This window comes from Mandrillus leucophaeus, unplaced genomic scaffold (genome assembly GCF_000951045.1).
Source record: "Mandrillus leucophaeus isolate KB7577 unplaced genomic scaffold, Mleu.le_1.0 Scaffold301, whole genome shotgun sequence".
In the NCBI taxonomy this organism is placed as follows: domain Eukaryota; kingdom Metazoa; phylum Chordata; class Mammalia; order Primates; family Cercopithecidae; genus Mandrillus; species Mandrillus leucophaeus.
The window spans coordinates 502,099-519,654 of record NW_012103155.1 but is presented as its reverse complement, the minus strand read 5'-3'; the positions used below and the strand labels follow the sequence as shown (position 1 = coordinate 519,654).

Here is a 17,556-nt window from a genome sequence, read left to right as displayed (position 1 = left end):
TGTGTGTGTGTGTGTCACTGGAATTAATGCGTTACTACCTGAATGTTAGGGCAGGAAGAGACTTAAGTGGTCATCTGGCATAACTCCCTTATTTTGCAGATGAGGAACCTGGGGCCATGAGAAGTGAAATGATGAGTTATCCAAGTCACACAGCTAATTAAGTAGCAGAGCTGGGATTAGAACTCAGGTTTCCTGCCTCCCAAGTGAGTACCCTGTGCTGCATCAGGCAGTCTCTCACTGAACTCTGGCATAGTAGATATTAGAATTTAAAAATTTGTTTACATCACCTGGAATATTCTCTCCTTTTAAAAGTGTACTAACAGATTAATGATCGGAGGGACCTGTAACACTGAGAAATTGGAAAGTGATTATTTTCATGGCCAAGACTAGAAATCCATTATTTAGAATGGCAACCCCTTCAGGATTTTGACAGTTGTTTTCAGGTTCCCTTTATGTTAGAATAAAACATCCCTGATTAATTATAATCTACACTCCATCATTTGGTTAGAATGTAGCTTTTGGTTATCATTTGCTGTACTTTGGAGATTTCTTTAGAACTCCTCACTGTAAAACCAAAGAACAATGTTGTTGGTGGTTTTTTTTTTAGGGCTTTTAGTGGAGATTCTCAGCTTCCATTGACATTTTGGGCTGGACAGTCCTTTGTTGTGGAGGGCGGTCCTGTTGTAAAATGTTTAGCAACATCCCTGGTCTCTACCCACTAGTATAGCAGTAGCACCACCTTCCTCAGTCATGACAGTTCAGTGTCCCCAGATACTTCCAAATGTCCCTGAGCAGGGTGGGGTGGGGTTGGGGGCACTGCCCCTAGTTGAGAACCATTTGCTTAAATAAATTATCTGGAGAACTTCATAAAATGTAAAATACAGTGCTTTTACCTGAGTAGACTTCAGGAATCTGCATTTTAACAAGCATCTCTAGATTTGGAAACAGCTGGTTCTTGAATGACAGAAAGGGTTGTTTTCTCCGTCTTTGGTGGTCCTAATAGAGATTACTTGGTTAGTATTTGTTGAAGTACGTGCATGATCCTACTAGTCACTGTATCCATAGTTTGGGTTGCTGGGGGCTGGACAGGGATTTTGCTTGGCACTGGCCTTGAATGTCTCTTCCACAGACTTGGGCAGTGTGCTTAGGTACTAGGGATACCAAGTGAGTAGGATATTTCCCCTGTCCCCAAGGAGCTTAAAACTCACCATGGGAGACCTGTCAGCAAATGGAAAAATTACAAAGCAGCCTGATAAGGACCATGACCGAGAGTGGAAAGAGGTGCTCTGAGTGGACTCACTTCGCCTTTGGGAGAGAGGGAGAGAAGTAGCGCCTGCTGCTCAGGAAGGAGGGATTGGTATGAAGCCTTCACAAGACAGCGAGGCACTCCACTGTGTCAGATGGGAGGACTTGGAGAGCTGTTTTCCGTGTCTGATCGCCTCCTCAGACACTGATCTATTAGTCTAGTGCTGCAGTTACTTGGATTGTAATGTTTCCTTGCAAGTTTTTGCTTTTCAAATTTTTTTCACCCTAAACTGTAAATATGCTAGGAGTAGGTAAAAACTTACAGGTAAACATTGCCAAGAAATAAGGATTTTCATGTCTTCTGCCCAGTGGCATAACCCGAATCACATGAGATAGAAATACAACGGACAAACGCAAAGAAAACTTTGAGGCTCATTTGCAGCACTTTGTCACGTTAGGTTTTTTTTTCCCCAGTGCTGCTACTCTCCGACTGGATTTCTCGCTGCCTCTATTGCGATTCCCCAAGATTTAACCAGAGAATCTTAACATATTCAGAAGGCAGCTGTACCTGTGAAAGCGCTTGGGGTTTGGGGTCAGTCTTGGCTTTGCTTTCCACCTCACACGGTTTCTCTGTAAATTGCTTATGAATCTAACGCTGGTGGCACATAGTTGGATTAATAAAAGTTCTTTTTTTCTTCATTCTCTTACCAAAAAGAAAAAAATTCCGTGCAGGGCACTTCACAGATGTTTTTTCATTCTAGACCTCTCAGTAGCTTCTGACAGAAAATATACTGCCTTTGACTTAATAGCCATTTATGAAAATAGGTCATTTACAACAAGCCTGAGTAGGAGTCAGGGGAGGGAGAGGAGGTATAGAGAGTGATTATGACTTTAATTTTGAAAGGAGAAGTTTTACCAAGGTGACCCTGAAGAAAGGTCTTTTTCCTCTTATGTGTTTATGGTTCAAGAGACTCATCTCTTGCTTCAGAAATTGTCAGAACTGTTCCTTCTGCCTTACCCAATTTAAAAGATGAAAACTTAAAATTACTTGAGCCAAGTGATGGGAAAAATTGTGGTGTCAAGACCAATTTACTCATACAAAATGGATTTATGGGCAAGTCATTAAGTAACAGGGAGTACCAAGGAAGCCTAATGAAGACTAATGTAAAAGATATGGCTTTCCTAAAGTGATGGATAAAATGTGTTTGAGGCAACCCATATACTCTTTTCCAAATAACCTTAAAAGTATTTTTTCCCAAGAGATTTAGTAGAATGTAGATATTCTAGAGAACAGATGAGAAGCTTGTGAGCCCCTCTTGTCATGTGGCTTACAGTATTTTGAGAGAGAAAAGACCCACATAAAGAATACAAAAGAGGGCGTAGTGACAGGTTATAGCAAATAAAATCAAATGCCAAACTGTGATGCCAAAACTAGGTGAGATGGGCATCTCCACTCTGCTATGGAAAGAAGAGAGTGGAATCCAAGCAAGTTCCTGCTTAAAAATCCCTGTTTCCTATCATTGACAACAGTATTTCCCCTTGCCAGTTATTTCCTAGGCTTGTTCAAATAGATTCCTGGCTCCTACCCCAGAACTACTGAGTAGAATCTCCAGCTGATCCTAATGATTCAAGTTTGGGAAACTGACCCAGAGCCTGAACTCCGTGCTCCTGTGAATGTTGCACAGCTCCCTGCCTCAGAGGCGTCTCCTCCTTGCCTATGTAGATTTTACCTTCTACCCAGGCACATGTCCTGTGCCTTTTCTGACTTCTCTTTCAGCTGGAGGGTGATGCCTTTTCCTTCAAACTCAGCTCAGGTGTTAGCTTCCAGAAATTCTTCTTTGATCTGCCAAGCCTGGGATAAGAGAGTGTTCTCTGCCCTTTTGTGCATAATTCTATCAGAATATACATCACCTTTGTAAAATTCTCTATTTACACGTTTTTTGCCCTCTGTAGAATGTAAACTCTGAGGGCTTAAGGCCTTGTCTTTGTGTTACATTTCCCAGCCCCGTGTACCTGAACTTGACAGGTGCTCCGTGAAAGTTGGAAGTGTTGATTGCCTTCAGGAAGAGATTGATGTTAATTGGAATACAGATAAGGCGTAATAGACAAGGTGTTATCTTTGGTGAGCTTAGAAGAACATGTCTGTGTTTTTTAAAAGGTGTGGAAAGTTAATAATACCTTTAAAATAACCTGTACTGTCAAGCAACTGATAGTCAAGATTTGCATTCTTTTTTCTGACAGTTATTAACTCTTCCCAGTTTTTGCTTTTCAGATGTTTTTAATCTGAAATTGTAAATACTCTATGAGTAGGTGAAATTAGTAATAATTAAAGTAGTTAATATCTCTGTGAACTAGAGTCACATTACAATGTATTTTAGTGGTTTTTAACATAAAGTGGCTACTTTCCTCTCAGTTTTATACATGATGAAACTGTGGCATACTGGGATTTAGTATCTGTGATAGGAGATGAACCTGACTCATCAGTTGAGTATCAGGCCTTCGGAGTTAATGTTCTCTCTAGATGTGTTCAGCCTCAAAACAGCACGTGTTCAAAACGTAAATAAGGCGGTTTATAGATGAATAGGAAGATTTGTATATTTTCACTAAACTCATTAAAGGTAATGAATCTGTTACAGTATTTACTTTGCAATTTTTCACTTTGTACTCAGAACAGTATAAATAAAATTGCTGTGTGATCTGAGTCCTGAATGAAAAGTGGTTGTCCTGAATAGTGGTTGTAATTGTAATTGTAATAGTAGTTGTAATTGTAGTTATCTGTTGAGATTGTGGAGCTAAAAAAATAAGCTGGAAATTAAATGGGAAGGTTAAATTAACATTTGTTGAGCAAAATAATTACTTGATCGCATTTTAAAAACATCTTTCAAACCTTGGGGGCAGTGTAGATTGTCCAAATGATAACCCAAAATTCAAAAATAATTTCTGAAATTTGTATTTTCTTTTATTTGACTTAGGATGTTGACTTTTCTTGGCTAAAGAAAATTATTTTACTTAAATTACGATTGCTTTTGTTTATTCACACTGTTTAAACAAGTTTAAATTTTTCTAGATTTTAAGTTCTTTAAGGACAGAGCCTTTGTATATGACATGTTTTTGAATTTCCTTGCACAGTGTGTACACATATATGTTTGTTGAACCCAGTAACCTGGAGTTCCAGCTTACTACATCTGCTGATCCTGTATGAATTCACTATGAGAACATCTCTAAATAATCCTTCTCCTCACAAATTCAGATTATTGAGTGGATGGACTTAGAGTGAAATAAGCATAATGGAAGAATGTTTAATGAAAAAATTTCATTGAAAACAAAAGAACAGCTTGAGTTCTTGGAGGGAATCCTTAAAATAGTGTTTCCATACTAATTTTTAAGTCTCAGTGCTATATAGCTGCTGAATAATAGTGATGCTGAATTTGACTGAAACAGAAACACTAATTTCTGAAATATTTTTACTCAGTTTTTGCTTAACTACAGTCTTATTAACTTGCCAGCATATTTTGAAAGAGAGCTGTTATATAAGAAAAGATGCATTTTGAAAGGAGTGATGTGCAGCTTTGCATGTCTGATACTGTTGATTTGGGTGTGTAATGCTATCTCTTTTTCTATGTTAGACTCCCATTATTCTTGAGTTTTAAGACTTTTTCTTTGTTATTTAGAGCACATATCTGTTATAGTCATAGTAGAATAATTAAAAATCTTTGGCTATGTTATTGCCTTTCAGAAGGCTGTTTAAGGTTGTGATTAAGAGTATGGGCTGGCTGTCCGCTTTCTAGCTGTGTGACCTTGAGCAGAGTGTTTAATCTTTCTGTGTCTTTTTCTTCATGTGTAAAATGAGCATAAAAACAATACCTGCCTTTTAGGGTAGAGCAATTTAAATGGATTAATACATACAAAGTTCTTGGAAAAGTGCTGGCATATAGTACACTCAAAATTACCATTAGATTATAATTCTTTTCAGAGATACCATGTAGGCATCAGTTGTTCATAAATGTGTCTGTTCTATATAATATGGACTTTAAAATAGGGCTGATTTGAACTTGAATGTTCCGTCACATTTGGGAACAAATTATTTAATCTTTCTGTGCCTTTACTTTCATCAGCAAAATGAGGGTATTAAGACCTTCTTCCCAGGGTTCTTGTAAAGATGAAATGTGGTAGTGTTTATAAAGACCTTAGCAGAATGCTCCGCATAAAATAACCAACCATTCACTGAATGGAGGTGGTAGTGGTTGTAATGGGTATACTGACTGTGTGTCAGGCAGTAATGATAAGTGATTAAGAGCAGGTGCTTTGTAAACACAGGACTTTTCCTAATGAGGCTATGCCATGGTGTTGTGAGAACTAAATAAAGTAATGCATATAGAATATTCAGCTTAGTATCTGGCTCATAGTAAGTACTGAAAACATGTTACCCGTCATGTAGTAGCAGTGGAGTAATACGTGTCTTCTCACATGGTCCTTTAATACTTCATTTTCTGTATGTATGTTAAGGGCTGTAAGGGTTTTGTTGAATAATCAGCTTTGGTCTTTACTTTTTATTATTCCTTTTCATATTTTGATTTAGGATTGTTAAAATGAGTCTTCGGAAGCAAACCCCTAGTGACTTCTTAAAGCAAATCATCGGACGACCGGTTGTGGTAAAATTAAATTCTGGAGTGGATTATCGAGGTAATATTTTCATGTTTCATTCTCACTGGTGTAACTGAATAAGTAAATGTGACTCACTGATTTTTATTAACCTCTTAAATATACCCAATAGACCAAAAAAGTACGGGTCATCAGCAGTTTTTATGCATATCTCTTTTTCTACCTCTCATATCATTCCTTTTATTTATTTTTTTCATACTAAGTTTTATTGTATGCTGCTGCCAGTGTATATAAAGCAGTTACCCTTGTGAAATAGAAATTCATGAAAATTCAGAGAGGTAGATGTTAAGGAGTGACAAAAGTAGAAGTTTGTATATTATGGCACATGTGTTACAGGGATAAGCTTTTGCACAGGCTTCAAATGTAGCTCTCTTGAATATTCACTGGATCATAAGGAGTGGTTTGGGAAACCTTTGAAAGATTCATTTTACTACAAAAAGGAACAGACTTTCTGGGGTCTGAAGGGATTTGTACTTGAAGATGCTCTAGTCAGCAAAGGGTCATGTTGAGCATTCTGCAGACAGAATTGTTTCAAGTCTGCAGCTGCCTGGGAAACTTTTACGCAGTTGAGCCTGGCCTCCAGTTGGAGCTGTTGAACCACTTTCTTCATAGCGGCGACACTGGAGGAGCCAGACATGGTGCACACGACGGCCGGGCTGATTCGTGGGTCAGTGGGTCGTGGGTCGTGGGTCGGCAGGGCCAGACAACTGAGCCGGTCATTCCTTTAAGAAGGACAACTCTGACAGTATAGCATGTGCTTCTGCCTTTCAGTGTGATTTGTGTGACTTCTGTCTCCTGTCTGCTTTTAGATCATCCGTGCCTAAGTTCCCTGGTAATAGCAAGGTATTCCTAGTAAACTCAGGTATGAACAACTCAACTGAAGAACATCTTGGTGCAGCAGCATTTGTTTTTGCAGGAGTATTCAAGATTGGCAGGTGGCTATTGAGTATCATTTTACAACCTGAATATCCCACTTATATAACGTATAATGTGTGGGGCGACAGGGTGAGACTATCTCAAAAAAAAAATGCCTTTCTGTTCTTGGAGAGAATATTATTTTTAAGAGGCTGCAGTGCTTTTGAAATTAACTTTATAGGAAGAATGGTTTCAGATTCCATTTTTTAAAGTTACTGAATTTCTTATCTTCCACAACTAAGGTATGTTAAGTTACCTGAAATATTTCACAGGCGTAGCTAACTAATTCATTATCTGAGTGACTTGGTCTCTTGGGTTGCTCTAACAGAATACCATAGACTGGGTAATTTTTATTTTGTGCGTTTTTTTAAAATTTATTTCAGTAGTTTTTGGGGTACAGGTGGTTTTTTTGTATATAGATACATTCTTTAGTGGTGGTTTCTGAGATTTTGGTGCACCCGTCACCTGAGCACTGTACACTAGACTGGGTAATTTTCTTTCTTTCTTTTTTTTTTTGAGACAGAGTCTCGCTCTGTCGCCCAGTCTGGAGTGCAGTGGTGCGATCTCGGCTCACTGCAAGCTCCGCCTCTAGACTGGGTGATTTTCAAAAACAGAAGTTTATTTTCTCACAGTTCTGGTGGCTAGGAAATCCAAGATCAAGGTGCCAGCAGGTTCAGTTGTCTGGTGAGGGCTACATCCTCCGGAGAGGAGGAATGCTGAGTCCTCACGTGGCAGAAGGCAGAGGGCAAACCAGCACACTGCATGAAGCCTTTTTTTATGCAGGCCTTCATCCTGTTAATGGGCAAGTCCCCATGGTCTGCTTGCCTCTTAAAGGCTCCCACCTCTTAATACTGTCCCATTGCCAAACACCTGAATTTTGGAGGGCACACATTCAAACCATAGCACAGGGTTTTGTGGCCTTTTCTTGGTCTCTTTTCTGAATAATTAATCATCATAGTAATCTCTTGAGCTTTTTCCTTTGAAATCTCTGTTGACCATCCCCACATAGTAAAGGAGGAGCTAGGACTCAAGTTCAGGCTCAGCTCATAAGCCTGGTTAAGAAACCACTCTGGTGATTATGTGCTCCCTTAGCTTGTTGCCATTAATAACATATCTCCAGTTTAATTTTATTTTTATAGTAAAACTAATGGATTCATATGGAATACTGAGGTACTATAATGTCTCCTGTACTGCCTCTCACCTGTGAACTTTTGATGGCCCCATAGGAAGTAATAGACTTCTAGGGATTTTAATCTGACAATTGATTAAAGTGAGGACATTGTGTTCAATATCTTCTCAGTACCCACTTTATTGAAGAGATGAACCAGCCTGACCTTTTTTCTCTGTAGTCTTTAGGGAAAATTTTTCTATTTATAAAGGTAATACATGTTTTAGTTTTGTTTTAATTTTAGAAATGTAAAAGGAAATAATAGAGAAAAGTATATAGAAGAAAGCCAAGTCTCCCCAATGCTACCATCCAGAGACAGTTTACCAGTTTTGACTTCTATATAACCATAATTTGACATAAATGGAATCAGCTGTACATGCAACCTGATTTTTTTTTTTAAACATGAAACAATGCATTTAGTTTTATGACAATATAGAGGGTTTAATGACTGCATAGGAATCTCTTGTGTGGCTGTACCATAGTTTTGTTTTTACTTTTAACCAGTTTCCTGTTAATGGACATTTAGGTGTTGACCAGTTTTTTGCCACTGTAAACAACTCTTTTACTTTGACATATATTGTGAACAGTTGACCAAGCATCTCTTTAGAATCAATTCCCTGAGCTAGGATTTACAAGTCAGAGAGTATTCCATGGCCCTGCTTCAGAGAACCTGGGTTTATCCTTCATGTTCTCACCAACTCTTGTATTAGCTTTTTTTCATCTTTTCCAATCTAATTGGCCACAAGTAATATCTCATTCTACATATATTTTATTTGTTTACTAGTGAGATTCAGCAGTCTTTCACATGGATAGTAACCATAATTTTTTTTCCTCTTATGACTGTCTGTTCGTGGCCTTTATACGATTAAAACAAAATGTTCTATACTATTAGATAGCCTTACTAAAAGAACGTGCTTATTTTGTGGTTTACAAAACACCAAAAAAAAAAAAAAACCCCAAAACAAAACACAACATACAAGAAAAACCTCCAACTCTCTGTAGCAGTTTCTGTGTAAGAAAATGTCTTGTTTTGGTTATGTATAGTAGGTTATCTCATGGAGAAGGAAACGGTTATATTTCTAAGCCCCTGGGCAGTTTTTTTGTTTTTTTGTTTGTTTGTTTTTTGTTTTGTTTTTTGTTTTTTGCCTTTGCTGTGAGAATAGATACTTTAATTAGAAGTGAACTTTTTTTTTCTTTTTTTTTTTTGAGACCAAGTCTCACTCTGTCACCCAGGCTGGAGTACAGTGGCTCAGTCTTGGCTCACTGCAGCCTCTGCCTCCCAAGTTCAAATGATTCTTCTGCCTCAGCCTCCCGAGTGGCTAGTGTTACAGGCACCCGCCACCACGCCCGACTTATGTTTGTATTTTTAGTAGAGACGGGGTTTCGCCATGTTAGCCAGGCTGATCTTGAACTCCTGACCTCAAGTGATCTGCCTGCCTCTGCGTCCCAAAGTACTGGGATTACAGGCGTGAGCCACTGTGCCCAGCCTGGACATTTCATTTTGAAATTCTTTTCATTAGTTTTCAAACAGGTTTGCATATTGTGCCTCAGAAGTTTCTTGCTCATTTATAATTGTGGCTTATATGTAAAATAATACAGCAGGAAATGAGCTAAAGTTATAGCTTAAGCTTTCTTTGGCTAGGAAATAATTTTATTATTCACAGTCCATTCTGGTTCTTTGAGAGTTTACCGCTTTTAGCAGAATTCTGGTAGATTAATGTCTTATGCTGTCATTACACACACAATTTTGAAAGGAAACTTTTTTGTTTAGAGGATAATGGGGGCAGAGGCAGAGAGTGAGGAGCATATTAATGAAGTTAAGACATCAAATGAGAAACTATAGACTCGACTATTTGAATCTAGTATTTGTTTTTATTTAAATTTTTTTTTCTAGAAAATACCACTTTAAATTAGAGACAGAGTTAGAGGCTTGCAGATTTTCATCTTTTGAAAAAGATCATTAGGTCAAATTTTACAAAATTTATACCATCTTAACACAATTAAAGATTCACTCAAACTGTTTCCTTGAAAGCTCCCTCAAATGTTTTTGGCCATTTTCTCTATTAGTTTTGATTGGAAAATATTATAGCTGTAACAAAACAGAACAAGATGTGTTATAATGCAATATGTTGCCCTATATTCTCAAGCTGCTCTTCACTGTGAGTCACAGCTTTAAGATATTCTTTCGGGAGCACCTGCTGTCTCCTCTTCTATTATTTTAACAGATTGTGGAGACTTCCTTTTAACCCTGGAGTACATTCATCTGCTGCAATAGATGTTGTAAAAGGATGAAATAAATCTGCCAGACCCGTATTTCACTTAGTGGCTGAAGTAGGAAATGCCATTGGAACCAAGGATCATTTGTTCATGCATAATTGCCCACCTTGTGCTTAGCTTTCACAGAATGGTATTTTTGTTGGATTAGTGTTATTCTCTTACTTTTTTGAATGCTTTAAAAGTTGCTATGTGGTCATACATACCGTGAGGGAAGTGACAGTTTGTTGTTTTACTGGGTAGTAGTGGGTGCGTGACTGCCTTCCTAGTCTTCATTCAAATTGGCCTAGAGTTGTTTTGTGCTTAAGCTGTTGAGTTTCATTTATGATATGAATTCTTTTATTAAGCATCTAAGAGCTAATGAATAAAGAGATCGTCTGCTCTAAGGTATACCCTGTAATTTTCAACTCCTACTTGCCTTGTATTTCTTCTTTTTGACTAAATATGTCTACAGGGGTCCTGGCTTGCCTGGATGGCTACATGAATATAGCCCTGGAGCAGACAGAAGAATATGTAAATGGACAACTGAAGAATAAGTATGGGGATGCATTTATCCGAGGAAACAATGGTAACATTTCTTCACCCTACAGTAAAGCATTCATTCAAAATAAGCCTTTCTGTTTATAATCCAGATCACCAAAGAGTTTACTAGATAATTTAAAAGTCCAGTTTTACGCTTGATTATTTTAAAATGCTTATATGTCAGTTTGACCAGTTATTTTTTTAGATACATCATGGAATTTTTAAACTAAAATTCCCTCCTTCCCTTCCTTTAGTGATGAGGAACTGGGGGCATTGTGCTCCTGACCCGGAACCCTGCTCTCTTGAATATAGTGTATTATTATCTCCCCAACACATATTCCTGCTTCTTGTAGCCTGGAAGTTGCAGCTGTAAGAATGGGCACCATTTCCCTGCTGTCTTTAATTTGCATAATTTGGCAGTTTGTCCTATTTGTCCCTTCTCTATTAAACATTCAGATGCTTTCTGTGCAGATTTGCATCCTTTGATTTGGCAAAAATGGCAAAATAGAAAAAATAAAGTTACTCAGTTTTTTAACAACTAATAAATTGCTATGATTTTTATAGTTATTTTTAAGTACTTAGTTTCAAAATGAAAATTATGATAAAGTCATATTTGTATTTTTGGTGGGGAGGGAAAAATAACAGAATTACGAGAATTACCCTACTTCTTGGTTCCATCTCCCAAATGAAACTCTGGGATTCTTGAGTTCAGATTTTTTGTTGATTTCTTTAATTCTGGATGTCTTCAACCCCCTAAATAGTTGGATCTCTTTGCTATAAACTAAACTTCCTGACTTTTATAATAGTCTGTCCCCTGTGCTTACAGTACCATATTTCTTCATATCATATTTTTACATACATTATTTCCTGACTTTCTAGTCCTTTCTATTTATAGAATTACCCTATTTTTCATATCCTTATTTGACCTCCTCTTTTTCCTAAGAAATGTTATGATCTTGCCTCGCCTCAAGACAGCTAATAGCAGCAGTCACCAGCAGGTTGGGTTCTGTGCATGTTGATAGGGTAGATCCTTTAATGTGCACACTACACCTAGGACTTGGGGGCCAGTGTTGGGGGGTGGCTGTACTGTGCATTCTGATGCTTCCCTTCATGTCACATTTCCCATGATGTAATCCGTGACACTCATCTTTAGACTCCCTAGTTCACATCATTGGCTCTTAAAGAGGATCTTGACTTATTTGATTGATCTGTGCTATGTTCTTTGATGAAGACACCTTACTGTTCACTTTGAGCAGGCCTCTCAGAAGCCGAGTAGGCATGCAGGGTGGAAGGGAGAGCCACCTCTAGTTTAGCCAAAGTGACCCAAGCATTTCATTTTGTTTCATTCCTACAAACCACACATCGTAAGAGTTCAGTCTGGTAGTCGTGAGAGGACCAGCTAAGCAGAACATTGGGTAACATCAAAGTATGAGACTTTAAAAGGAACTCAGAATAAGGACTTTTAGTATCATTAAAAAAAAATAAACTCCTCAGCTCTTGTTTATCTAAGTGTTGCAATTTAGAAGGTAAACACCAAGTTTAGAGTTTGTATTGGAGAGATAGATGAAAATACGTTGTTTATTCTTAATTTGAGATCTAACCTGGTTAGATTTACTGATTTACTTTCTGAAAAGCATTTTTTTTTTCTCCCTGAGATGAAGTCTCGCCCTGTTGCCCAGGCTGGAGTGTAGTGGTGCAGTCTCAACTCACTGCAGCCTCTGCCTCTCAAGCTCAAGAGATCCTCCCACCTCAGCCTCCTAAGTAGCTGGGACTACAGGTGCATACCACCATGCCTAGTTAACTTTTTTGTATTTTTGGTAGAGACGGGATTTCACCATGTTGCCCAGGCTGGTCTCGAACTTCTGAGCTCAAGTGATACACCTGCTTTGGCCTCCCAAAGCGCTGAGATTACAGGCGTGAACTACCGTGCTCAGCCCTGAAAAGCATAATTCTTATACTTCTAACTATAAAGCATTCTTAGATGCCAGGGACTTTCACATATATTTTATTTTATCTTCCTAGTCACACTTTGCAGAGTAAATGAGACACATGGATGAGATTAGGATAGACATCAAACCCGGATGTAGATTCATAAAACTAGTGTCATAGTACTTCTAGAGTTAATTGAATGATATGAGAATTCATTTTAAACGTCAGATGTATCAGACCAAAACCTATTGGCTTTTAAACATGCTGCTATGTATACTTACAAGCAGGTTTTTTTTTTATTATTTCAATTTATGTATTTTCTTCTTTTCAGTGTTGTACATCAGTACACAGAAGAGACGGATGTGAAGACACCAAAAGAGCAACGCTTTTCATAGTTGGATATATTTTTTTATGAATTTTTTCTAATTTTTCCTTCTTTTGTGATACAGTTTGTCCTGTTTTTATAATAGTTGGTGATTTTTCACTGACATGTAAGACAAATGTACACAATTGTGGATTTAATTGTGAAATGTTCTGTCACATTTAAGTTTCAGTCATTATACCTCGTTGTCAGTGTACAGAATGCTAAAAGAATAAAAAAAAGACAAAATATATCTCTTCCTACAAGATTCTTTAACTTAAGTTTCGAGGAGCGTCATTTCATTTGACTTGCTTTTCATATCCAGCTAAAGTGATGCAAATATTTTATATAATGTATGGGCATATAATTAAAACATTTTAGAGGTATCCTCTTTTATTGCATCCTTTTCTGTTATACAAAATCCTTGGGTGAATATGTTCTAAAAGGCATCCAGTTTCAGTCTGAAGCTGCGAAAAGGGGCCACAAGATCAGAAGTTCAGCCACTGATTGAGTCACCTAAATAGAAAACAGAATTAGAGAGCTAAGAGTGCCACTTGCACATAAGGAGTGGGAATTTGAATTGAGGTGCTGGAGAAATCCTAAAGATGAGCAAGAGGGAGGAGAAGGCCCTCCTGTCAGCAGCCCCCCTGCATTTCCTATGCAGTTAGACTTTTTAGGTTTCCCTGCTCCCTTTCAGGAGCATTGGCATCAATGTTATTCTCTCAGTTTATGAACACAGTAGGGGAGGGGCCATTCCTTTACATCTCTCACAGTCAGATTAAAGCAAAGCCTAGAGTTTGTAAATATAATTCAGGTTCTAATTGCCAAGCTGAGATTGGGAAAGAATTTTTCCTAACTTGCTTAGCAAGTGGCTGTAGGGAGGCCTTTCTCAAAAATCAGCTGTGTTTGCATGTGACATTGACCAGGAGCAGAGCACCAGGCTTTATGTTGCTTGGCACAAGGCAGCTCCTCTGGTTGTATGACTCTTGCTGAGAGGGTTTTCACAATTTATTAATGAGCTTTCCACAACCCTGCTGTATTCTCCACAGTTTTACGCTGTCTCTAGGAAAAACAAATATATCTGGGCACTGTGGTTGAATGAATACCAGACAATAGTGTGAATGTTGTATTGGACTTCCTCTTCCCTCCCTCCCCAATCTAAATAGCATTCCTGTTTCAGGAGCTGGTGGTGTGATTTGAAACAACTGCCTGGTTGAAGGATATGGGGGCAGGATCGAGAAGGAGGGAGGGAAGTGGCAGTGCTGATTCTGGAGAGGTGTATGTAGTGTTTTGTCTTGGTTTATTTTAAAGATCAGAGAGTAATTTGAAACAATTATTTTTTAATTAATAACTTGGGAAAGGTGAACAGAAAGATTTCACAGGGTTTTACCGTGTGCACACTGAAAATAAAACACTTTATGCTATGCTTCAATAATTTATCACTTCTTGACAGGGGCTTGGAAAGGGTCCAGTCTGTAAGTACAAATCACCAATTTGCTCTTTTATAAATGAGTTCTTTTGAGGAGAAAATGGATGGCCCTCCAAGTGGAGCATACATGTTCTCATTTGTTTTGTAGAATATGTGGGGCTGCCAGGTTATCATGTCCCTTCATTCACTTACATCAGCCACCTCTAAAAGCAATTCCATTGTAGTCTCCCACCAATCTGTAGCATCCTATTTTTTCTAACTTCTTCCCTGACCTCCCCTTTGGTATATGAGTCTTTATTTTCCCCTTGCCATCTCTCTAGTTTAATAGCTCTACAATGGAGTACTGTTTTCAACCATGGAACTACTTTTAATCAAGATCGACTTTGGGAAATGCTGCCATTTTTATGCTAATAAAGGAGTGTATTATGCACTTGGACCCGTGCAAGTCGTCCCTTGTGTATACCTTCACATAGTAGAACCATGAAACACAGTGTAAATGCTAAAATTGCTTTGTTCTTAACTGTAGTCTTCTAGAGGTCAGTGAATGATTTCTAGTTACATTGTAGCGAAGACATTTGTTCCAGGTTGAAGAATTTTTTACTTGAGGATATAACATTTTCCCTGTCTCTGTGCCCCCAAACCCTGGCTGCCACACTCTTTCTCTTGGGCTGTGACAAAACAGAATGTTGAGTGAGAAACAAAATTGTGCTTGATTTTTCAGACTATCTGACTTCACGTTCTGTTTTGGTCTTTGAGCTATTCCTTGGCTAATCTTCCAACAAGTTGAATTGATTCTTATTTCAAAGCTGTTTATCCCAAAACAGAGCTGTTGACAAGTACAAATACAGATGGCAGACATGTGGTATGATTTTCATGTTCTCATCTCAGCATTCAGGAAGGGAATGTTATTGAAAGATGGTTTACATCTGAAGCTTTCTGCTCAAGGCAATATGGAATGCATGCTAGGAGTGCTTAATTATGCTTAATTAATAATAGTAACAAATGCTTACGGGATTTCCTTAAGGTCTAAAAGTGCAGCAGCATTGGACTTGTTGTGTAAGGCTTATCACCCTGGAGGCTATAATAATCTGTAAGAGTGGAAGCAACCTCTAGGGGGTAAAATTGTCTTTGATAATCACTGACTCTTGGGTGACCTCAGTACAGCATTCCAGGCCAAAGATCCAGATTGTTCCCTTACTGCAGGCAGACACGCCCATGATTGCACTGACCTTTGTCCTCCGAGCAGATGATCCTCCAGAGTACTGGCTAGCTTATATTCAGAGGTAAATCCCAGCCCATGCTGTGGCCTTACTGTTCCCCACAGCCCAACTGCATTAACTATTATTTTTTTTCTCCACAAAGAGAAATTGTTGGTGAAAGGAAAACAAACTGCAGTTTTTCTCCCCACCGACCTGGTTTCAGGAGGTCGTGTGCTCAGTGGCGTGCCCCTGTCTGTCTTTCCTAAGCTTGCGCGTGACCATTGTGGAGGTAGACACCACCTAAGAGTGGCAGGGTTAGTCCTGACCTCTGGGGTCTGAATATCCAGCAACTCCCTTAATTCCAATCGCTGCTGTCTGTTGTACCACCAGTACCCAGCAGTACAGCTGTGTCTCTGTTGTTGACCGACTAACTTAGACTCACTGTTGAAGTCCAGTTAGCCAAGAGTGGGGGTGAGAATGCAAGAGTGGACGATGAGAGTGGTACGTGCCATGTATGACAGGACCATGGAGAAAGCCCTCTCTTATTATACCTGTTATGTCCTTCCTTTTAAAGATGTGGGAGGTGGCCAGGGAGTGGGGATTTGAGAATGTGGTGACAGAAACCAATTTAGCATTTATTGGATGACAGCTGTAGACAGGCACTGTGCTATACCTTATGGGGGGTAGATAAAAAAGGAAATATGACGTCGTTCACACCTTCCATACTGAGTTTGTAGGTTTGGGTATTTATGGGGGAAAATGGTACTCTCCATCCTTTTTTTAAAAAATTGGGCCAAAATAGTCAGAATTCTTTTAAAAATCTGAACATTTTAGATGGATTTGATCATCTCAACTGTCCGTATCTTGAAATTCAGGACTGGGTAATTTTGAAATCTGAACGTAACTATGCCTTATTTACCCACAGACCCAGGTAGTTCAGCCTCCGATCTTTGGGTTTTTTTTCCTTCCCCTAGCAAAAGCCAGCCTTTGTGTGGTTTAGCTGAACAATCATGTTGGATTTTTTTTTTTTTTTCCTATTTGAAGATCCATTTTGATTCACCTGCAGCATTAAAGGATTTTCTTCATAGTAATTTGGGAGTTATAGCAGCTAGAAAGGCAGAGGCATATTCTAAGAACTTCATGAAATATAAAACACTGAAGCACTTGGGATAGACTAGTTTTCAATGCCTAGGTTACACAAATGTTCAAATTCACATGGGCTTCATTTGTTCCAAGTTTTATAATGGAATGGATGCTGGTGCGTTTGGCAATATTTTATACCAATAATTTGGATTAAAGGAGAGGTCAGTTTATGAAAAGTTCACGTAAGAATCTTAGAGACAATTTTATTACCATCATGTGCATACGGTATTTCAAGTCACTATTCAGTGTTTATGTCAAATAGATGTTTTATTGAACTTGGAAAAATGAAAAAATTAAAAATGTGTAATATGTACGGTTGAGTGGATGTTGCTGGGATACAGGGCTCCTTGTACCCCGCCCACAGTAGTGTGTTAGTCACGAACCCCAAATCTCAGTGGTTTGAAACAACTAATGATCTTACTCTTGCTCCATGTGCACAGGGGCCCATAGGTGGGATTCCGCTGATTGCGGTCACCTGGGGGTCCAGGCTGAGGGAGGCAGCACCTTATGTTTCCACCACCTCGACCTGAGGACTCAGCATCTGCTGCGGCAGGGGAAGAGCATAAAGAATCACTCCCTGGCTCCTAAAACCTTTTGCTTAGAGCTAGTGTCATTTCTGCCCCATTATTAGGCAAAGCAAGTTACATGGTCAGGGCTTACTTTAAGTTTTCAGAAAAGTATAATCCTTTCATGGACCCGGGAGAGACAA

The 17,556-nt window shown here is 38.7% G+C and overlaps 1 protein-coding gene and 1 pseudogene across 3 annotated transcripts in view; one reads left to right on the top strand and one right to left on the bottom strand.

Annotated features, from left to right (window-relative positions):
* LSM6 (LSM6 homolog, U6 small nuclear RNA associated (S. cerevisiae)) overlaps positions 1 to 13,460 on the top strand; it is an 18,610-nt gene extending 5,150 nt beyond the window's left edge. For both annotated transcript variants that reach the window (XM_011987127.1, XM_011987128.1), the window contains exons 2-4: positions 5,825 to 5,928; positions 10,719 to 10,832; positions 13,047 to 13,460. In XM_011987127.1, coding sequence (XP_011842517.1) covers positions 5,835 to 5,928; positions 10,719 to 10,832; positions 13,047 to 13,081 — 243 coding nt within the window. In that variant the 5' untranslated portion in view covers positions 5,825 to 5,834 and the 3' untranslated portion in view covers positions 13,082 to 13,460. The remainder of the gene's footprint in view (positions 1 to 5,824; positions 5,929 to 10,718; positions 10,833 to 13,046) is intronic.
* On the bottom strand, positions 6,095 to 6,614 carry LOC105544572 (annotated as a pseudogene). Its single transcript, XR_001006786.1, has one exon. The product of XR_001006786.1 is annotated as a guanine nucleotide-binding protein G(I)/G(S)/G(O) subunit gamma-5 pseudogene (transcript).
* Positions 13,461 to 17,556: the final 4,096 nt, after the last annotated feature.